Raw genomic sequence first — 23634 nt, 5'->3', positions numbered from 1 at the left:
ACTGAAAGGCAGTTTGGACTTCCAAGTAATAGATTTCCTTCTGCTTGTCATCTCTACTCTTCTAGGGAACTTTTCTTTTTATGTATATACTTTACATATATGTTCCCAGGATGATTCCCACAGCTTGGCATTCTGAGTGGTGGATGCTTCACTGAGGCTATTCTATTCTGTATTAAAGTCTGCGCCATTCAGAAACACGAGGGTCCTTTTGCCTGTTTATACTTTTTCAAAAGACGGCTTCCAGCCAACCTATCTTGCCATCAGGGACTAAATGAAGCTTTCCTGGTCTGTGAGCGGAATGTTTTCCACTTACCCTACTGAGCTTTCTTCCAACAGCTCACAGGATACGAAGTTAGTACAACCTAACTTTGTGACTGGGCACTCTAGTATTGGCTTTTCAATGTAAGCTGAATGATGAGCAATATTCATGGGAAGAGGGAGAAAATAAAATGGGGGAATAATGAAGCAGTTTTAGAATCAAGTACATTTGGAGGAAAACTAATGTGTATTATTGAAAGTTTGGCCATCAATATTACATAATTAGAATATTTCACAGTAGTTCCTGGTATGGTGAAAAGTTGAAGAATGTAGAAGTATACTAGTGCAGTCCCCAGTTGGTAAAAACGTCTGATTTTCTGCAGTGTGTTGAAGTGATAACTACCTTTTTGCAGGTGGGGGGGGGGGACAACTTCCTACTCTCAGGGAATATTGGGAAAGTAGAATATAAGTCATCCAATGTGTTATTTTACTATAGCCGGCTTAATTGTTTTATCATGCAAAAAACATCCATTCTTTCATGTATGTATGAAGAATATATGCGTGTGTCAGAATTTAATATAACATTCAATAACATAAACTGGAGGTCACATAGGATCAAGACTGTCATGTCCATGACTGTGTATTAAATTGCCACTTGGATAACATTGTGTGCTTTAAGCATCAGTGACAAGGTAGCTTTGATTCTGTTTAGTCTGCATCACTCTATTTGTGCTTCACGTCTGTTAGAAAGTAATGTGGTTTTGTGATAGTGTTCTATAAGACAATTATAAATGTCAGAAAAGTTTCTTTTGATTAATAGACGTTTGGTTCTGGGACTTGCATGCCTTTTTTTCCTCACTGTATTTCTTTATATTCACATTTCTATGCAATAAAATTCCTGCCTTTTATGTGGTATTCTTTTCTAGTCTAATCTATGCTATCGCTGAAACATCTGCCAACTTTTATCAAACACCACTGCTTGTTAAGAGGACCCTGACCGCAGCACCCAAGGGTATTTTTCCCAAGAAGTCTTCTTACAAAGTTATTTTTAAGACAGTAAACTGAAGCAGCTCAGAAGACTGCTTCATGCTCCACTCCTGCTATTTGAGTCTCAAATACAGACTTTTGTCACACTTTGAATACCTTTTGGCTTGCAAGCTAATATGAATCATCTGTCCAAGAATGAAAATCTCCAGCTTGTCTAACGTATCCTGCAAGCAGGGATGAAATGTTCACCAAAGCGCATCTTCCAGATCAGTTTGGTATTGGGGAATAGTAGTAAGACTGCTTGAGGAGGTGGAGCAGGAGATCTTCTGAGTGACTTGCAGCTGACACTGACAATTAATTTGGCATAATTTCAAAGTGATAGTGTCTGTGGTTAGCAGCAGCTGAAAGCAGCCATTGCAGATATAGCTGCACCTCTTTTTGAACTAGTAAGGAGTCTGTATATGAGTATTGTATTAAGCTGTGGAGGTCTGAGGATTTGCTTCTAAGGGTCTGTGAGAGGAGAGAAGAATGACCTACTCAGTAGGTTTGCACCAGCTTTATGTGGGCATCTGTGTGCACAGGCAAAACGGTTTAGACATTCATAAAGCGAAAATGACTGAATGCCAGTCCTGCATGGAACTGACTGGCAACTTGAGTCAGTGTTTTTTTCATATGTGAATTAATGTTTTTCTTTGCTGGTTTTTAGAGTGGTTTCTTGGTGGGTTGATTTTCCATCACAACCCTGCTACTCTGTCACCAGAAATGCTTCAAGGTGTTAGTGATTGACAGTGTTTTATAGGCAGTAACGACAGTAAAATCTCAAAATGGGAAACATGACTCATTCCACCTACAGTAAATACAGGCTTCAGCAGAACTTCTATCCAATGCTGTAGAGTTGAGATGACCATTTGAAACGTACATAATGATTTCATAGTATTTATCCATGTTTGTCATGACAGATTTGTTCCCTTGTGAACTGATCCCTTAACGTTTGTCATTTATTTATACCATACGTAACAGAGCAGGTGCTCTATGGACAACTGTAGTTGCAGGCTGGCTGCTCTGAGATGGTCTGCTTGTGTTACATTTAAAGTGCCACTCATTTTTACTAAGGATGAGTGGAGTATGGTAGTAAGTATTATAAACATCCGTCTAGTGGCCAGATAACTTCATTCCAGGTTTTCTTTTTTTAACTAAAATTAAAAAACTTAAACTTTTAGTGAAACTTTTAAAAAAATCCTGTACTAAAAACAGTCAGCAGAATGCATCCCTGTGCCACTTTTTGTTTCTCCCTATAGTTTATTAAGAATGTAACAAAAATAAGTGACACTGTGAGGAGGGGGTAGATGGGCTGACACAGAGTTGTTGAAGCTGGCTCAAGAAGACATTGTTGTTCCTGTTCCAGGGTGTGCCTGAGGTTCCCACGGTTCTGCTGGAGTTCACTCCCTTCAGTACCTAGAGTGTATTTTTCTTCCAAGATTGCTCTTGTAAAAAGACCATAATTTTTTTTTTTTTTTCCTGGTGGATTTCAGAGTTTCAGAGGATCATCTGTCCACTCCAGTGGTTTAATAGTGTGTTTGGATTTCAAGTTAGTGGCAGAGGGACTCTTGGTTACTTATATTCTGGATGTTGGATCATACAATCCAAATTTCCTTCCCATCTGTGTTGTGTGGATGAACTCTTGGAAGCACAGTTGCCCAGGGAGTGTTGTGGGAGACTCCTGTGGCCCCCTTTCTGCATAGCTGCCACAGCATGGGCTGGGATGCCCTCATCATCTGTATTTGTGCTTCCATACATAACATCTGCCTGTGTGCGTGCTGGGCTCTAATGAGAGCAGCCTTGTAGTTGTGTGCCACGAGAAATCAAGGGTTTGGGAGAGTAAAACTTAACTTAGTGAGTAATAAAGCACAAATCAGAATAAAACTCACGGTTTTCAATCTGGTAGCTGAAAACTGCGTTCTTATTTATTTGAATGCCAGAAGGTTAAATACTGGGTTAAAGTAGAAGTAAAACTTAAGGAAATAAACTTATGGTGGGGGAAGTGGTTTTCATAAGTTACAGCCTCTTTGGGATAGGGGCAATCTTCTATTTTGTACAACACCTCCCATTAGATTGATGCCTAAATACTGTTAAGAAGCTTTGAGGATTTACGTAGTTAAAAGTTTTGCATAATTATATAAAACCCTAATTGATATGGCATTATATGGTCATTAGCAGATAGAAAACAAGAATGAAAACCCTAAGTAAACATTATGAAGTCAGTGTGTTATGATGATAATAATCTGCATCATTCCTTTTGTTACAGAGCATGATTTCTGTTTATTTACTTTTTCTGCTCCAGTTCCACTGTTTAGTCTTCTAACGTGTATGGGGCAGAATTATCTCTGGATTGTAGCTTACTTTTGGAGACTGTCCCCTGCCCATCTGTATGCATATTCTCTTTTTTTCACACTTGATTAAAATAAAAAAAAACTAATCCCTTTTTTATAAGAACAAACCTGAAGTTTGATGTGCCAGTGCATAAAAAGTTACTTGTCTTTGCTCTGAATGAAACAATTTTATATAATTACTTCTAGAGGGAGCAATAAGAACAGATGCTTGCTATCGATATATTTTATTTGATTTTTATTCAGTGTTACTGAAACAGGAAAAATCTGATTTCTGTAGTAGCAAGCATTTATTTACAGTAATCCAGTTGTTCTGATGTCTTATGGAAAAAGTGAACATTTTTTTTATGTTGGTCATTTTCTTAAGACACTGGTGTGGAGGAGCAACCATCTTTTGTTATATGGTTAGTATAGTAGTTTCCACGTTGTGGTTCATGGGGTTGTTGGTTGTGGCCTGCAGCTGATCCACAGAATACCATCCTTTTTAACTGGTGTTTGCGGTCAGAAATTGAGGAAGATTGCCCAGTAGTTTGGCTGAAATTTTGAGGGTTGGCAGTAGCTCCTACTACGGAATACATGAAGAATATTGATGGAGGTAATCTGAAGCTGTCCGCTTGCCTTTTATTTAAGTGGCTGGATTTTTTTAAAAGCATTAACACAACAGTGAAGGTTTGTTTGCTGAAGTATATATTAAGACAGCTGAAGTGGCATACTTCAGTCTGGTTGTGTATCCTGACCTGAAGAAAGGGTAGCAATTAATATATTTCACCTAATCCTAATCCCTCTCTGTAGATGCTCGTTTTCCAATTTCTCCTTTCTTTGTAATGCTTGCCAAAAGAATAATGGGGAAACTACTTGCGAACTGACAAATTTCCGATAGCCATTAGCTTGTTAACTCCTTGCCTATCCTTTTGCTGGTTTAGATTGCTCCTTGCTATAGAGTCTACTTTCCTTGTATATTTGTATGATGTTTAACATAGGGAATTTGACTTTGCACCTGGGGCTCCCAGGCGCTCAGCCAGCACCAGTGAATGCTTTTTCCATTGTATGACAGCATCCCCGCTGCACCCCAGTTATCTCCCCTCCCTTCTCCCTTTCCAAGTCAGCTCCTTAACAACTGACTGGTCCCTCATTGCTTCCACTGGCTACTTTGCCTGCACAGGGATGCCAGTTACAGTCAACGAGGAGAACGGGAGCAGTAAAGGGTGGAGTAAGGCAGGAGTTGGGCTCTATTTGTGTACACCTTGCAGCGATGCACTTAGTGCTGATTGAATTACATGTGCCAAAATAGCACACCATAGCCTTAAGACAGTGAAAGTATGAAACATTAGTACAGGGTTGGATGAAAAGCTATGTAAGTCACCTGCATATTGCACTACTGTTACCCCTCTGTGAACAAAGCAGGTTCTGACATCTAAACTTGTCAGAGAATGGGGTCTCAAGCACCTGTCATGTACCTCGCCCCCCGAATTATCTAACAGGATTTACTTGTTATGTGTTTTTGATTTATAGATAATCTTGATTAGTCTTGATCTTGTGTTCTTACCTAACCATTAAAAAATAATTATATATTTTTTTATCATTCAGGGAACACCAGTATTTGTTCATGCTGGACCTTTTGCTAACATTGCACATGGAAATTCTTCTGTTTTGGCAGATAAAATTGCCCTTAAATTAGTGGGAGAGAAGGGATTTGTAGGTAAGTAATTATTTTGTTTATTGTGTAATGCTGCCAATCAGCTTGTACCGTGAAAAATACCCATTTTCTGATATAGAGGGCAATGCCTCCACCCCTCCTTCCCGGTCTGTCCCTGCTGAACAATAGCAATGAAACATAGGAATGCTACTTCATTTAATGCTAATACTAATAATGATCTTATAAAATCTTAAAGGAAATGTGTAAAATCCCTAAACACTTCTTTCACTCTGCCCTTCGACTTGTGTTCCCATCACCATATTTCAGATTCCACAAGACAGCTGAACCAGTTAAATGGACTGTATTGCATTGAAAAAGTGTCCTGTACTTCCTTGGGTTAGTATTCATCCGACCTCTCTTGATAAATGGACAGAAGGCATTCCTTTTTCCTGCTGGATTATTTCTCTGCCAATTCAGCAAACTCAGTGAAATCAGAGGTCAGATGTCCTTGAACCAGTACAGAGGAACAGCAGAGGGAAGGTGGTAGAAGAAAGAGTAAGACTGCCTTGTTTGGGTGGCAGTGAGCCATTAGATTGGTCCAGCTGCATTGTAAAACCTCGCCATGAGGCCTTCATGTTCCCGTGAAGGGAAGCATGTGGGTGGGCAGACTGCTTTTATGTTAAGAATTCAGCCTGGACAAGCAACAATAGACACGTGGAACTTACGGTTATGGTTGTAGGCAAAATAATCTTGGGACTGAATAGTGAACTAGTTTTTGTAATTAGTTTTTGAATTAGTATGTGTGTTTAAACTTTAGAATTATAAAATGAAAAAAGGTGCTGCTATTTTGCAATTGTAATGCCTTTGTACTGCTGCAACCATTCTCTTTCGTGTCATCCAGGTTGGCTTACATTCATCCTAATGTTGAACTTTGAGTACCTGTGTAACAGTGCTCTTGAAGTGGTGTAGTAATGTGGAACATGAGGTTTCTTACACTAGCACCCTTAAACTAGCAGAGAAATGGGTCTGTGTATGCTTATATCATACCTACATATTGCTGTAAATTATATAGAGAACCACATTACTTGTAAGTACTGTTTCTGTTTAAAGTCACTGGTAATCATAGGAGGGATGGGGAGTTGTCTGCATTGTTATAGAAATGCTATACTTTTTGTTATGCTATGAATCAACCTGTTTTTTTTTTACAAAAAGAGGATAGAAATGTTTCTTATACAAAGTTGTTGACTAGAGAAAAAAGAAGAAAATCTTACAGAAATCTTAAATAGTAACAAAAATTAATACTAATGAAAAATAAAGGATTGAAACCTGTTGTAGATCATACTGACTTCGGAAAAAAAAACCAACTCTGAAGAAATATGTCACTGGTATTCTCTGAAAAAAAAAACCAACAAAAAAGTAGAACAGGTAGAAATTCTAGTCATGTCTAGTCCATAATCTCATGGACTTCCTTCTTTTTAAAGGATATTTATTGATTTTCTATTTTCTTATTTTTGTTTATTCATCTTCATGGAAGTTTTTTATTTCCCTGAGCATCTGTGCCTAGAAGAAATGTTCTCCATCCTTCTTTCTTTTCTTTTAAATGGAGCAGCAAAGTGCACACAATGATTTTTAGATCCCTGTTTAGGGTATTTATAACACTTGTTCTGGTGTCAGTTTTGCTAACCTCTGCCCTTCTGATCCATATAATTTGCGAAGATTGTTGGACATTTGCATGTAATATTTTATTAGCAAAAGTGTTCTTGGGAAAAGTTTGATTCAATATTCTGTTCTCACTTCCTGTGTTTAAGTAGGATTAACTAGAGGAATGCTGACCTGTGTAAGAAAATAAAGCATTGCCGTTAATGTGGTGAAACATGAGGTTTTCAAGGTAGCCTGGGCATGTGGTGTGTGTGTTTGTATTTCCTTTTTAAAATGCATGCTCAAGTCAAGGAAAAGGGTTGTTTTCTCCACTGTTACCATTGTACAGCTAAGGGCCTGTTTAATTCCCTCTATTAATCAAATAGCCAATCAAAGTAAGAACATTTTGCATGCTGAATGCATTTACTTAATGATAATACAATCATTATTTCACTAAGCCGTATTTGTTGTTATATGGCTTTGTGGAATGAAGAGCAAAAGCATTTAGGGTGGCTAACATTTCTGACAGGCTGGGTGAAGTGACTTTGTTTTCTGCAGTGAGCAGTCTTTTCAAGTGGGAAGTCTGGTTTGTATCATCTGAATGGAAGTAGGTTGGCAGCAGTCTTGAGTCTTGATCCGTGTTTTGTAGCCTAAAAAGTATTGCTTTGGGTTTGTATTCCCCTCCATTCAGTGCTTTCCTGAGGCACTGTGTGCATATGCTTGCATTTCATGCTTTTTTTGTTAGTCTTATCCACCTGTCTAACACTCTTTTTTGCTTTGTTTGTCTTTGGCCCCAGTTTTGCTGTTGGGAGACAAAGCAGTGTAGCTGCGATAGAGGAAAGCCTTTGTGTATTGCCAGCTAAAGGCTCTTGTTCAGATTTTATTCTACAGAACGCAAATCCCTGTGAAACTGGCTTTAAAATGAGACCTTCTTTCCAAGCAAAGAATTTCAACATGATTTTTAGATCCTTGTTAGATTATTAAAAGCAATAGTTCGTAGAGTGGCCTAGTTAGATAAACTCTGCAGGTAGTCACAAGCCTAAATGGTTGTTCTGATGGTTGTAATTACAATAAGAGTTATGTTTTTAAAAAATACATTGTTTCTGGTAGCTAGTTGGAGCATATGGGCAGAAACTTTATGTAGCATTAGCTGGTTTATTAACTACTGTCCTCTCATATCCGACAAAAACGGTCTAAAGTGGCAGCTACAAAGTATGCACCAATCTACATTGAGGTCATGTCCATAGAGACGGAGAGCATAATACATTGTGAAGCTACAAAGCAAAGCAGTTAGTAAGAAACTCCACTACATTCTGTTTGGGGTGGTGCGTGCCTGAATGCTGTACTGCCATTGAAACTTGATGGGGAAAGCTGATCCTGGAGTTAATTCAGACAGTGGGAATGCAGGATACCTATCCTGCAGTTACTAGCCACTGCTCTATGTTACTTTTTTTAGTAACTAAAGAAAGTTTTAGTCTTGTGCAATTCATCTTTTCCTTACATTGAATCTGGCATTCAGGCTCTTGTATGGGCAATTCCAGTTCACATTTTGCCATGTAGGTTAGTGGCATGCCCTCATAGAAGAGTCCAAGAGGTACTGGAAATACAGTAAGGTGAGTGTCAGAACTGTGTGACTGGGAGAGGCATTTTAAGGACCACAGGCTATGGTATTGGCTCTCTGCCTTGTGCAGCTGCATCCAAAGCAGGAGTATAAGGGATCTGTGACCGAGTCTGCAATTAAATTAATTTCATGTATGTTAGAATGAATATCTTAATGTACATACACTAGCTCACTCACCACGAGATGGGATGATCCTGTATACCTTATGTATAATACTTAAATATTTATTGTTTATATAGTTATTATTTCTATGTGTAGTTTTATTTAATTATTTATTGTTTGTTCTTTTGGGTTTTAGTTAAGCCACAGTTATTTTAGAGCATAATTTCCTGCTAAGTCTGTAGACAGTACTGAGGAGAATAGCATGCACTGAACTTGCACCACAGTTTCACAAATGTAGATTTTTTTTTTTTATTTTCTGTCCTGACTTAAGCAGCTTTCTTCCTCCAGCTGTGTTTCCAGTTCTGTGCAACGCCTCCCTTGCCAGCACACCTGTTTATAGAGTCACATGATAAACTAAACTGGAGAGTTGGTCTTGACTGAAAACAACTACAACAGAAAAAATCTCCTTCCTTCCCCTCACAGACAGTGGCTGAGCAAATGGTTGTATGTGCAATAGCAGGAAGAGGAGATAATGCCACATAAGATGGTGTTCTTGCTGAAATAAGTATTTGTAATACTATAGCCTTATTTGGAGCTATAAAATGCCAATAAAGCTACTGTGGATGCACAGGCTAATCAGACTGAGCCACCATTACCAGAGTAGTTAAGCCTGTCTCCTTTCTTAGCCGGTGCTCAACTGTTTTTGTGTGACATCTCGGCAGAAACCGATTGCCCTTTTTGTTGGCTTAGTTTTCTGCTGACTTAACACAGAAGCAGTTCAGCCCAGAGTCACAAAAACACTGGAGCTGGTGCAAGGGAGGGTGAGTTGGGACAGCCAACTGTGAAAAACCAATCTGTTGTATAGATCCCATTGTTTGTGTGAGCATGCGCCACGGTCAAGGCAAAAAAAAAATCATCCTAAAATGTTCTTTTTAAATTTATTTTTAAACCTTACTTTCTTTGTTGCCTGCATTGCCTGTTTCTCTGCTTGCTCTGCAGCTGGAATTGCAACATGCTGTGCCTTTTGAGTAGTTTCAGTTAACAACCATATAGACAGTCTGGTTTAAAAACCAAGACAAAACTAAACGAAGTTTAACTGTTGAGTCCTGTTGTGAGCTCTCACTAATTGAAGGCATTCTCCACTTCAGTTTCAACTGTCCAAGTGAATCACAGGTCCTCATTAAGTTTGAAATAGCCTAAAGCCTTTTACTTCAGCTTGTCGGTTCTCTTCCCTGAGCCTTGTTGTTACATACTGACAACTCAGTCTTTTTGTTCTGAGTTCTCTCCTCATGTGTTTTGCCACTGAACTTCTAGTGCAATATCTCAGCTAGCATTGGGTAGCTTGCACTTGTCTTCTCAGCCTTTTACTGCTTCAGGCCTGTTTCCTTGCAAATTTCTTGCAGCAGTCCGAAGTCTGGTTTTGACATTTTATTTTCCTTTTGTATGAAAGGTTGCATAAACTGGCCTGTTTAACCAATTCTACATCAATTGCTTTTGATTCACCATAATTGTTAAGCAGCAAGGATCTGCCGTCTCAGCAAGGAAAGGCGCTTGACATTTAGACTGAGTCCTATGCTACAACTGACTGGGGAAGTATATCCATCTGTATTTAGGCAGCTACTAATTCTGAAGTGTTTTGTTTTTGTTTGTGGTGTTAACCTCTTTCGTTCTCCTTTTGTTCTTCATCGCTGCCCTCTGATGTAGGAACGTCAAACTTGTTGCTGATCCACAGGAGTTGGGTAGTACTGAAGGCCACACCAGCTGTCAGTTGCAACTGAAGTTTTTACTGGTGGCCCTGAGGATAAATTTGCCACTTCTGTAAAGCTTTAGTTTTATTTCTGGTTGTCCCTGTGTTGTTACTTCATGCTTCAGGGGAGTTTATTTTGATTTGCTGGAAGTCCTCTTCTGAAATTAACTCTGTGCCTCATCTTTCTTTTCTCCACAGTTTCCCACCATTACTTTCAGGAAGGTTTTCATGGTTTCTGAAGTGTCATGACAGTTTTCACAAACAGGAACGTTAACCACATTTCTGGATGTGTAGGTTAGAGTGATTGCCTCAAGTGAACAAAGAATTATATTTGTTTTTCTGACAGAGAAGTCCCAGATCTGGACCAAAACAATATATGATGTGTATGTAAAATGCTTCATTTTAACTACAAATATTTAGAGAAGCAATTGTTTTTAATAATATTTTGCCAGGGAAGATGCTGCAGTATAGGAAAGAGACATTTCACATAACAGGTTGGGGTGTTCTTAAACATGTACGTGCCTCCCCTCAAGGGTTTGGGAAATAGGTTATGGGTTCAACTACATTGTGCCTGCCGCCAGTGAAGAGTTCCAGTCTTTGCTTATGCAAAGTACTTACGCACTGCATGTGTGCAGAAGAAGAGATAGAAAGTCCTTGTCTTAGAAAGACTTGATGGTTACTCAAAGGGCAAGAGGTGCCTACTGAAAGGCAGCTGGCAAAGCACAGGAAAATGTGCCTTTATCACAGTGGTATTTCCATCCTGCTCACCCAGCAGTTTTCTTTATCGTGATAGTTTATAAGGGGCATGGGAGTTCTTGGTATAGTTTGCAAGTAGACAAATGATGAGAGGTTCTGTAGGTTCCAGGAAATATGTCTCATATCAAGGAGAGCAGAGAAAAGAGTGCAAAGAAGCATCAATGACATGAAATTTATTTTGTTTGCCTGTCTTGCTAGAGACACAGGTTTGTTTTAGAGAGAGGTGCCTTGAATTGCATCCAGAAATGGGGGTGTCTAGACTACGGAACCCATACTACGTTGTCACCTTTCTGGCATGCTGTGAGGGCAAAGTGGTTTGCATCCTTGTTCCTGTGGGTGTGTATGCAGGCAGCCTTGCTAAGAAAGAAAAGGAGAAATCAACAAAGAAAAAGGACAGGAAGATTTTGGTAACTATCAACACAGAATGCAGCTAGTCGCTCCTTGTGATCAGTCTGATGCTAAGCTGAGGAAGAGATAATTTCTGATGCTTAGCACATTCAACACTGCTTGGGCTTCTTACTTTCATTTCTGTTCCTCTCATTCCTCCTCATCTGTTGGCTTAAAGCAACAAAATACCTTCTAAAACTCCAAGTTCCTTTTCTGCATCAGTTAGATTGTTTCATAATACTCTGTTAGGGTGAATAGAGAGGATAAGCTACTAGGATTTTTAGTCAGTGAATGCATGCTGCCCAAGAAGTGTTTTGAAGACTTGAAGGATGAAAAAAGAAGAGGAATGAGCTTTCCTGAGTCATATTTGTCAGTGTGTAAGAAATTATTGCAGTGAACAATATCTCTTTCTTTAATCCCTTGAAGGTGTTTCAGCTGAGGAAGGTTGTAAATCAGAGGAAAAGTGAAGCATTTTATGGCTTTGGAATCCTAGACCAAAGCCCTTCTGAGTTTTCTTTTTCAGGCTTGGACTATATGTTTGGTGGCTTCTTTCTTTCCCACTCTTAGTAAGCACGTCCCATTCAACACTGAGACTACACTGTGCTAGGCAAGGTTGGGTGTGACTTTGTCTTTCCCGGTGTCAGAGAGGGTTACTGCAAGTTATTGGTGCCTTTCTTAACAAAGGTTCGCTTTCTGTTTCTTTAGTTGGTCCACATGGTGTGATTGGAAAGACTTTGTCATACAGTTTTAATGGTATAAACTCAAGTAGAAGCAGTAAATTTTTATAAGCTAAATAATTGACTCCTTTTATTGTACTGGTACACGTTAGAATAAACTAACGATGCTAGCTGCTCTAACTATCCTTTTAGTACATACAAAGTTGTATTTTCAAAGGATATCAGTTTTATATATTCTCAGAGAAAGCATTGTATAACAAGTTTATAAACCACCTTATGAAAATTGGATGTGTTTAATATACTGAGTAATCTTCAGTAGATTTTTTTTTTTAACATCATAAGATATTTCGAAGTATGTTCGTAGCAGTAGTCTTTTTTCTGAAAAAGGAAATAAAGCCCAAATACTTTGGCTAAACTTCTTTTGACACCAGTAGTAGATTTGATATTTTTACATTTAAATGTTTATTAATTGAGTGATTTCTTTTTAATTTTTTGCTGCTTGATACTACTAGAAAGAGGTTCCATGTGGTGACCCTCCAGAGAGTTATAATTTTTAAAGATTCTGCCCAGAGTCTTTCTACTTCGTGTTATTTAATCTCCGACTTCTTCACTCCTTATTTTCACAAGAAACAAAATGTAATGCAATTACATTCCAATATTTTGCTGTTTGAACCAATGTGATTTTTTACTTGCTTTAAGTGTTAAAGCAAGGCTAGGATTTCACGGTACAAGGTGGTTGGCAGCATTATCAGAGTAGGTGTTACTGACCTACTCTGACACGTGTGCGCTACAAACTGGATAAGGGTTGTTCAGAACTACAGTGTTTTCTCCAGTTCCATTCGTAGTGCAGCTGCTGAAGCAGCTGTGCTGAGCACAACTGTGGCAGTTGGGTGTTGGGGAGGAAGGGGATATTGTGTTAGTCGGTAATGCTGCAAGGCTCCTAAAATCATGGTCTAATAGTACAAGGCACAGTGGTACCACAAACTGCAAAAGAATGTACCATTCATTACTACTAGAAGATCTCTGAATCTTTGCTCTTCACTTGTGAATGGCGATACCATTCACATCCCCAGTGCCCTTTTTATTTCTTTCTTCACACTTGCCGATGTAAAAGTAAGTTCCATTTCTTTCATGTGTTTTAAAGTAGAAAGAAAAAAGCCCCCTACTGCTCCCCTTTGCTTTTAAAATCTTACGAAGTTTCTTACTAGTAAGCCAGAAAGTCTTTAGAGATGAGATGTCGTGCAACACATTTTCCTTCACTGACAGGAAATCAAAGTTCCTGAAAGCTGAGCTTGCTTACTGCCTTGTGACAAATAATCTGGGTGCAAATCATGCATCCCTTGCTTGTGGATTGATGCCACTGCAAACCAGGTGACAATGATTTAAATTACTTGCTATTGCAGGAAATGCTTGGAACAGTCTTGAAATTATTTATGAATTCTTATGCCAAATGAGAATCGAAACTTTTCCTGTATTGTTGTGTGTTCAGAGTCCTTGAGAAAGTTTGGAGTGACTTCACATTTCCATTGCAGATCTCTTGAAACTGTTATGCCCAACAGTTCTGATCTTTGGATTTGTTGCGAAATAAAGCTTTTCAGAGGGAAGATTTGGTAGAAGAGAGCTGTCCTGAATTTTTTGTGTGTTGGGAAACATTCTTGCATTGACTTTTGTATTATATGTCTCTGTATTTCAGAGTTGAATTAATACAGGAGCTTTTAAGTTGTACAAAGCTAAACTCAAACCTGAAAGTTGGTATTGACCATGAACTATTAAATTGTGTCTTACTAATATTACACTTATCATAAAAAAAGTAATGTTTTGCCCAATAAGGAGAGGTGATGCTATTTTGAAGGGAAAAGCTACCAAATTACTACTGTCTTGTAGTGGGATTTGACCTTCTTCCCCTTAAAAAAACATAAATCTACAAAGTATTAGAAAATCACTTGGTATTCCTGTGCTACAAAATGTGTTTATAAATGTAGATTCCCAAATCTGTTGTCAATATCTAGAATAATGAGGGGCAATTTACAGGAATAAAAAAACATGTAATTATAAATCATGAGCCATTTACCTGAATTCTCTGCTTTGTCTGACATGCATATCAGATGATTTCTGTCATAAACTGACTGAGCTCCAGTTTGAAACTACCTAGGATTTTTAACTCTTGCTGCTAGTGCTGGTAATCTAGCTGGGTTTCCATGGCTGATTTGGACTCATTTGATCTTGTCCTGTAATAACTGTTTTCCAGTTTAGTCTTCTCTTTTTCAGTTGATAGTACTTATACTGTCTATCTAATCAAGCACAACTTTTCTAATCTTTTATAATTAGTGCTAGGCATGCCATTCCTATAACACAGCCTATCTGCTTTTTTTTAGTTTCAGCATCTGTTAAAGTATTCACTTTCTTCAGTGTAGGTACAAAATCTCTGTTACCTTGCTGGTGTTTATCCTCAGATCAATCACCCTTTTTTTTTTCCCTCATTTGCATATATCACTCATTCTGTAATTGACTTAATACTGCTAGGGTCCCAGACTCTGATGTTGCAAGTATGAAGTTCCCAAACTGTAGGTGAGATTTTTGTCATTAATCTCTAAGGCAATGGCTGTTTGCTAACAACTTTCATTCTCTTCATTTCTTGCTAACCACCAGAGCAGCTTTTTCCTCTGCAGTATCACATGTTGGCAATGCTTTCGAACTTTGGCATCACCAATAAACTCTATCAGTGTTCCTCGGTCTTTCTGTTGAGGTTGTTTAGCAAACAGTAAATTAAAGCCCTCAGGCTGGTCCTCTTTTCTGTCCCATAAGTTGTCCTACCACGGCTGCTTATTCTTTCTCTTGGCGATGTAATCATCATTTTCTTTTCAGACTGGCTAACACATTCCTATGTATTGCCATAGCAGTTTATTTTTTCTGAAAGCCACATTGATGAGATGTTGTCACATTTCATTACTGGAGAAAGGTTTGTATCTGACATAGCCTACCTCTGGTAGACAAAAGTTACAGTTCTTAGTTATCTCAATCTTTTTTACATTGTTATTTTCTTAAAAATCTGTTTAAAAACCATTAAGCCTGTAGTCACTCAGATTCCTCCCCTGTCCCCCTTACATTACTTAGATACGGGCTTTGATACATTTCAAGTACAAGGCACCAAGAGTAAATAACTTATTTAAGATGCTGATACAAGCTTAATTTTTTTTTTTATTTTCTTCTAGAATTTTGAAGTTCCTATTTCAATCTCTTAAGAGCCGTGCATTCAGCTCCTCTGTATTTTGTTTCTCTCAATTCCATCTTCAATAAATTAGGGTGACCTCACTTTATTGGCTTCTACATTTTGTGTGACTGAAGACCCTTACAATTTAATTTCCTTTGCAGGCTCTAACACTCATTCTGTAGTGCAGCAACTCTGTCTGTCTTTTCCTTTCTTTTATAGCTTGTGTGATTAATAGTTACATATCTTCTGCTCAAAAAGGCCACCCTGCAGGATAACAAAACTTTTTCCATCCTAGTGACCAGGAATTAGCACTGTTCTCAGGCCAGAAGTCATGTGAGAAATGAGGCATCTTAATTAGCATATTTAGAGGAGTTTGAATTCCTGGGTGAAATAATTTCAGTGTAAGGAAAGCAATTTAAAACGGAGCAGTGACATGATAGAAAGTAATGAAGAGAGAACATGGCTTCGCATGGTTGTTTTCAAGTTATTTCAAAACTTTGCTGGTGTAGAGATGCTGCTCTGTGCCTCACTGGCAGCAGAATTAAATGTTTTTTTCATGGGCTGTGAAGTGGCATGCCTATTTGTTGGGCATATGCTGAATGAAATGTCACACCATAACTAAACTGGCTGGGTCAGAAACAAGTGGAGATCTGGACATTTATAACTTATTTGAGAAAGCCATGCTTTGTTTTCTTCATGTGGGTTTTCAGAGTACAAGGGAGATGTAGTGAGATGGTCTTTGGGTTGGGATTGTATATCTGGGGGATTTGCTGTGATGAGGGTGGGGAGGCAGGATGAGCAGCATGAATGTTCCTACTGGCTGGCTCCTGAGGAGCTGATGTCTTGAGCAGACCTGTCCTTGCTCCTTTTTCTTCCTCAGTAAGAGATGAGAAGACAGCTGCTGAGCCCATCATTTGTCACCCATGGCAACCATTCTCTGATTGAGAACTCTTGGTCTCGTATGTGTTATAGTGCATATCAGAAGGCATACATCTTGATACCCCATCCATCCTTGACTAGCTTTGTGGCCTTAAGCAAGTTATTTCAGTCTCCATGCCTGCATATGTACTCCCATTCTTTCTAATTTGTTTATTCAGTTTATAAACTTTCCTAGGGGTAAGAACTGTCTCACCATAGCAAATGGGGAGATGCCAAACTCCACAGTAAAGAGATCTTTAAAGGAATGTGGCTTTTGTAGAGCCGTGCCAGCTGCCAGAACGTAAATGGACATCAGGAACTCACTGACAAGCTGACATGGTATTTTAATGCTCTGTATGCTGACCTCTTCTGCAACGTGTTAGCGCTTAACACAACTCTTTCCTCTATCAGTGACATATCATAAATTAGAAGTATGGACTGTACAACTGTTAGGGGCTATCCATTATTCTCAGTCTCAGGACAGTTATGCAGAGGTAAAAATAGATAGGAAGGATCTGTCATTCATTCAGAAAGTAGAGGCACTGCCCAGTTCCTGTTAAATAAAATACCATTCTACGGAGAAGAAACTGATGACATTGTAATTTCTATCCTATTTATTTTTCCTTCTCTCCTCAAGTTAGCACTCTTACCTAGTTTTAAAACTCCCAACTCATAAGGAGCAAATAAGCAGTTCCTTTTGTTCTTCTGTTACCTGCTGGTCGTATTGCTTTTATTTATAAGAAAGGAAGAACCAGAGGTTAAAAAACATGCAAACAGTAAAACATCATATATGCTAGGAAGTTCTCTTAATTTATCACTTGGCAAAGGAAATAAAAGCAGGCTCCTTGGCTAACAGTGTTACTTTTGCCTAGGGTTATTTGGCAGAAAATCCATCATCCTCTCCACATTTGTGAGTAGTTCGTATTGACTTACACCCTTTAGCAAGGGTCAGGAGGGCAGAGTATGTATAAAGAGTTCAAGTCCCTTTTCAAAGGCTGAATTTTAATTTTAGTGGATGGCTTAGTTTTAATAACATTTGAGGATGAAAGCTCTTTATTAGTTTTTTTGTTTGTTTGTTTTACTGACTTTTTGATACTGAAATCTAATGTTTCTTTTCTGGACTACTTGCATAAAGCATCAGTTTAGTTCAGCCATTTCCTTCATGTTGGAGAAGCCTTTTTCTTTTTAATTTTCCAAGCTGTTGTTCTGAATCTGCAGGGAGGAATGCCTTGTTTTCTGAAAGCTTTTATAATTAAAATTGTTAATAATATACCGATATGGAGGAGGCAATGCTTGTCTATATGTTTATTCACTTTGTGAACTGTTGACTTAAGTTTTCAAGGCTCCAGAGAAATCAATACAAAAGTGAAACATCATAAGGATGTAAATACATGTATTCCCATTTTTTATTATGGCAATTATAGTTAGCAGAAGGTTGGCATAATCCAGTACAAGTTTATATTTAGCAGAGGTGATTTTCTGTTTTCCACTGGTATTCCGTAAACACATGCACACTGAGAGCTTAGGTAACAGGCATTTCAGGGCAAATTATTCAAACCTGCATTGTCTTCTTTGGGATCAGAATTCTGAAATGTTTTCTTCTCATCTTGTGCTACCCTCTTCACCGGCCCAACTGAAATAATGTCATGTTTTGAGAAAAGGTTAAGGTATATCTTTAGATGTTCTCAACAGAAAAATTCATATGCAGAGAGTTCTTTAGATTTTTATGTGCAGGTGCTTGGTTTAACCTCATAAATTTTAAGAAGTACTCTAAGATAAGACAATATAAAAGAAAAATGTTGTAATTTCTTAGACAGTATGCGTGTTGGGGATTTTTTAAATTTTCAAACAACAGACTATATGTGTTATTCTTTGCTGGGAATTTCTAAATATTTTTGACAGAAAATAGTTAATTCTCTTTGAAAACTGATTTGCTTACATATCTAATCTTGTGACCTGGTGGGATTCACTGTAAAGGACAACGTGGAGAATTCATAACTAGAGATATAAATACATCTCTAGACCATTTTAAAACGTATTAATTAGAGTGCAAATAATACTAGGTTATATATGGCCAGTATAATTTGTTAATGGGAAGAGTGTTGTTCTGGCAAATGGCCAAAGGGCTTTTGAAGGTCAGATGTTGACAATATTTGAAAGTGTGCAGAGGCTGTTCTCCAATTATATAAAATAATACATTAAAAGAAAAGATTAATGTCCTAAATGGTATATCCGTGTCAGTTTGCTGCTCTGACCATGTTGTTTTATTTTTGCAGTTTTATATAACTGCTGTGTAATTAATTTGATTTGATTGAGAAAACAGATTAGATTCAAATACAGTGAGAAAAAATATGGGTTACAACTATTTTATTAATTTAGTATGGCCTATCTAGTTTTTATATGGTGAGTCCCTTTGTCAGTCCCTTTATCCTCGATTTGCTTTGCTGGCAGCTTTAGTGAAGCCGACAATCTCACACCCTTTCGCTTTGTTTCCTACAGCAGTAAGGTACATGCTTTTAATGTCTCTTCAGCTCGGCCCCAACTGCCAGCTGTGAGCAGGAATGAAGTTTCAGGGACAGAGCAAATGCTTTACATGCATGTAGACGCTGGATCTATCTGTTGCCTTCATCTACTGCATCTCAAACAGAGCTCCCAAGAGGCTAAGTAACAGCTTCATAAATCAAGGATTGCAGGTTCAGGTCTTCCTGCAACCAATTAGGAATTCAGTCGACGGTTTGGGGTCCTTCGCTGCACGGATAATAAAAAAGCATGAAAATGTGGGGGAGGGCCAAGGACAAAAGAGTACCTGAGGTGGCAAGTTAATTGGCAATTATGAAGAGGAACTGAAAAAAACCTTTAATTTATAATCTTTAGTAAAGAGGGATCCACTAATAATGTACAAATATTACAAAAATGTGACTAGGTAGTTTGCAATGACAATTCTTTTGCCTTTATTACATGAATTGTGATTAAGTGGAGTTATTCACAATAGATGTTGAAGTATTGGCTTAGCCATGAGCAACTGAAAGGGTTTGGTTTGTAAACCAAAGCAGAATTATGTATTGGCTTCATGTTGGTTGTGTTCTTAATTGGGAAATCCATGTAGGTAAGTCCTTCTCCATGTGGGATTTGTTGGTCTGTGAGCTCAGTCCCTTCACTCTCCTAGAGCTTGTGTTTTTTTCTGTAAGATGGATTACGCACATGCACACACACACAGGGTTCAAGAGACACAGTTATTTTCTACAGCAGTTTTAACCAGCTGAGTCCTTTTCCTTCATCCAAAAATTATAGGCAAAACAGTAAATATATATTAATAAGTTTGACACAAGCCATTAACCTTACACTTTGAGTAGAGGTTCAGATACTGGCTTTGCAGAGTTTATTTTAAAGACATGGATGATTAAAACCAAGCTAATACCTATTGGCAAAAGGTATTGAAGAGCTCACATCTGAAAATCTTCCACAAAATCTTCCACAATTACTAAAGTTGCTCCTGCTATATTTCTCCATGCACATGGCTGTTACACGAAGTCTGTGCAGCATGATGGGCTTGATATGCCTACCTCTTTCACACTTGTCTGCTCTTCTGTGGTTTATGTTGCGTGTTCTCACTGCTAGGAATTTTTCCCCATCTTTTAAAATACTGTGAACAGTATCAGGTCCTTTCTCTATTCCTGGGTGTTGATATCCTAAATTCAGTGTGTTTTTGAATCACGTATCACAACAGTCTTTATAGAATTTCCAGTTGCACAGAGCTCTCCATCTAAGCTCTGAGGATGGTCTTGTAGTTTACAGCCCTTGCATCAGAAGTTTCACTAGGTCATTTTTTCGTCAAGACAAACTGCTAGTGCAGTGGAATACTCTTCTTGCTGGGGACACATGACAGGAGGTGCCCATTTCAATGAATTTCTAAAATATGGCTCAGTAATTTTGTCAAGAATAGCGGTGGTGTTCTCCCCTCCCAGGCCAATCATGAAGGGAAAGCGTTCTGTCTCCAAGCGAAGACCAAGTGGAATGAAACAAAACCAGAACCTGTGCTTCATCCTAGGAGGAGGATTCAGTGCATGTGTACGTTGAAAAGACAATGCCTAAATAAGAGGTGAAATTGTTATTGTAATAAACAGGAGCTCCCCAGGATTGTAGAACAGAGTGGAGACTACTTCTCAAAATGTGTGCCTCAGTAAAAAGTCTTGGGGAGTTTTAACTAGGCAGCAGCCCAAGACAAATAGTTGCATGGGGGTAGGCTTGCATGGCAGTGATTGATGACTTAGTGCTGGGCATGCCTCCGGTGATTGTGCCAAGTGACAGGAGCATTGATCATCCTGATTCAGTGGCAGCTCTTTGTTGTGTGGCACCCACCGTAGTCTCAATCAACACCACTCTCCCACCGTCTGTGAGCATGCACTTTTGTTTTATGAGAATGAGGAGGGCCACGTGTGGCTGGCAAGGTGATTTCCTGGCCTTGCTGCCTCTCACAACTGTGCCCATCTGAAGGCATGCAGGAGTCCATGGACACCCACAGCCCAGCATGTGGTGGTGGTTGGTTAAATGGATTTTGTCTCTTAGTTGTGATAATCTACGAGGATATCTTGTATGGCTGCAAAAAATTATGTATTCATCATTCACTGCCTGTATCATCACTCATAGCCTGATTGTATTTCTGCTTTTCTTTAGAAAGTATATCATTTTCCAGAGCACATGCTGAAGTGGAGTTGTCTCAAGAATAAGATCCTTTATGTCCCGTCTTTCCTTTTTCATGAATCAGTGCAATATTGGTGTTAAAATGGGGGTTATTTCCCAGCCATTTGATGAAATGGGTAGAACTTTTCAAGGGAAGAAATTTTCAGGCTCTCTACCTGCCTCTTGAAGTCAGTGTTTTCCAAATGCTTATAACATGACTTCTCAAGCATGTTCAAAATCTATTTTCCATAGCTCTTCCAAGGGGAGTAGGAGGAACCAAAACTTGAGAGCTGAATGGAAAGCAGCTTCAGTTTGATGGAAGGTGTATTTGTGGCAGATGTTCCAGCCAACTGGATCTTTTAAAAGTGAAAGTAAATGGAAGTCTGGTAATGAGATACCCAAAGACAAGCATGGTTTCGTATGATGAAATTTATTTTGAGCACTCAGGGGAATACTGTGAGTACCTTGCACTTGGGTATTATAGAAGAATAGCCTTAAATGAAGATCCATCAGTGCTACTATTAATTGTTCCTTCCACACAACTCTAAATAAAATAGTGACAAGGTTTTAATTTTGTGATTGCCAGAAGGCTAATAGTTCTTTGCCAAAGACCATGATGATCTCTTAAGTATAAAATAGCGCAAATGTCTTATTCCTGTGCTATTAATTGTGCTCAATTTAAATAATGTGGTCATTTGTCTTAGGAGAAAATGATACTCCATTGCCTCAAAGGAAACGTGCTGTGAATGGTAAAAGGATGCAACCTAAAATGCACTGTTCTTTTATTTGAATTTTTCCAGTTAATATTCTCACAGAGGGAGGTTAGAAACGGGGGAAACTGTTTATATTCAGTTAGTGTATTCAATTGTGCATTACAATTCATGTCAGGGGTCAACACTTAGCCTATGAGTTATGGGTCTTCACGTGAGCATGGGACACGAGTTAAGAGAAAGTGGCTATAAAACCACGCAGGCATAGCAGAGGGATTCAAAGAAACGTGTAGTCCATGAAGCCACATACAGTTCACTTTATTTGTATTAGAACAAATTGTTTGTGGATTGTAAAACGTCTTCATGTTTTTAATCTCTAATAATAAATCTAAATAATGAGCTCATTACTAGAGAGCTGTAAGAAGATGTCAAATTGTACATTTGAAATATCGGTGCGGTTTGACAAGGTGCCTAGGGAAGAATTAACAGTTTGCCACTGTTGAAATGTATCTCCTTTCTTTCCCCTGCTTCTGCTTGTCTGATTTTGCTGCTTGTTTGAACATGTTCAGACACCCTTCTGGTCTCACTTGAGCTGATTCAATTCTAACCCAGTGGAAAAAAATTTTTTGGTTTTTTTTCTGTTTGTTTGTTTTCTGGTTAGCAAATTCAAACAGTTCACCTTCCTGTTAGGTAAGTGCTAAAAGCCGTGGGAAGCCTGGGCAGCAGGGAGGGAGCAGGGGAGAAAGGTGGAAAAATTAAGAGGTAATTGCCCTTTCAGCAAGGCAGGGTGCTTGTTTGATTCGGCTACAGTGTAAAACCATGCCCTAAATTGGTGCTTTATAGGCAAGAACCACTGCAGTTGTTCTTCTGTATATTTTCAAGAGGGGAAGGCAAGCAGAGCTGTGGAGATGTGCAGAGCATGCTTTCTGTCACACAGTGCCACTCCTGTCAGCTCCTGGAGTTTACAGTTTGATCCTATCCCTGAATTTCAAATCCAGCATTTGCAGCATACATCTATAAGCAAGCCTGTAAAACTCACAAAGAGAAACTGTGTCCTTAATTGTGAGAGAATCAAGATTGAAGAGTTATCTTCAGCTGTCTGGCTTGTAGTAAATAAAGTGAACTTTCTGCTGATTTTTTGTCTATAGTCTGGGAATAATCTGTGTAAGTCATTTTGTTTAATGTATGGGATGCTCTTGGAGAGTTAAGAGCAATTGCTATTTAAAGTGAATAACTGAGAGATTATGCTGTAACTAATTTTGCATTTAAAGCTGCTTTGCGTTTTAATAGTAAAATCCATCTCTTATGGAAAAAGAAATGTTTCTGAATGAAAGGATGAAATAGCTTGTTACAGGGTCCTGAGGGAATCAGCACTTGGATGAAGTGTCTTCCTAGGAGCCAAGCTTCCTGTGCAGCCCTTGCTGCCAGGAAGCAGTGACAGTCAGCGAAGGCCTGAGACTCTTGGCCACTGTTGACAAGTCTCCTTTGGAGGCAGGCAGCATTGCTACTGTTATGGGGTATGATGGCAGGGTACTTGAATACCAGTCTTTGTTTTAAGCTGGCGTATTTTGAAGATGAAAATATCTAGGAGATTTTTTTTTAAAAAAAAGAAGATTATATTAGGACAGGTCTCAAGGGCTTGTGTTTGAGTATTGTGGCTTGGAGGGTACGCAGGTGGAACGAGAAGTTAGGCATTATAGCGTGTCTCTGGAGGTGTGCTTGCAGGTGGGCTACTTTCTGTCTACATTTGGAGAAATTTCCGCACAGACAGTCTCGACTGAATAGTAATCTACTATTGAATATCATATAATCTACCTTCTGAGAATAGAGTTGATTTGGTTCAGGACTTCGTGCAGAAGAAAACCCATTAGTAGCTGTTAAAAATTTTGTCCTTTTGGCTTAAGAAGTCAGGGCTACCT

At 38.7% G+C, this 23634-nt stretch overlaps 1 protein-coding gene across 4 annotated transcripts in view; it reads left to right on the top strand.

Annotated features, from left to right (window-relative positions):
* The window catches only part of MTHFD1L (methylenetetrahydrofolate dehydrogenase (NADP+ dependent) 1 like), a 158523-nt gene that overhangs the window by 58761 nt on the left and 76128 nt on the right, over positions 1-23634 (top strand). For all 4 annotated transcript variants that reach the window (XR_008449309.1, XM_054063516.1, XM_054063517.1 and 1 more), the window contains one exon: positions 5220-5331. Coding sequence is in view for 3 of the 4 variants with exons in the window: in XM_054063516.1 (XP_053919491.1) it covers positions 5220-5331 (112 nt within the window). In the remaining variant the exon portion in view is untranslated. The remainder of the gene's footprint in view (positions 1-5219; positions 5332-23634) is intronic.

This window comes from Cuculus canorus, chromosome 3 (genome assembly GCF_017976375.1).
Source record: "Cuculus canorus isolate bCucCan1 chromosome 3, bCucCan1.pri, whole genome shotgun sequence".
NCBI classification, from domain to species: domain Eukaryota; kingdom Metazoa; phylum Chordata; class Aves; order Cuculiformes; family Cuculidae; genus Cuculus; species Cuculus canorus.
The sequence above is the reverse complement of the archived record's forward strand: the minus strand, read 5'-3'. Positions and strand labels throughout refer to the sequence as shown.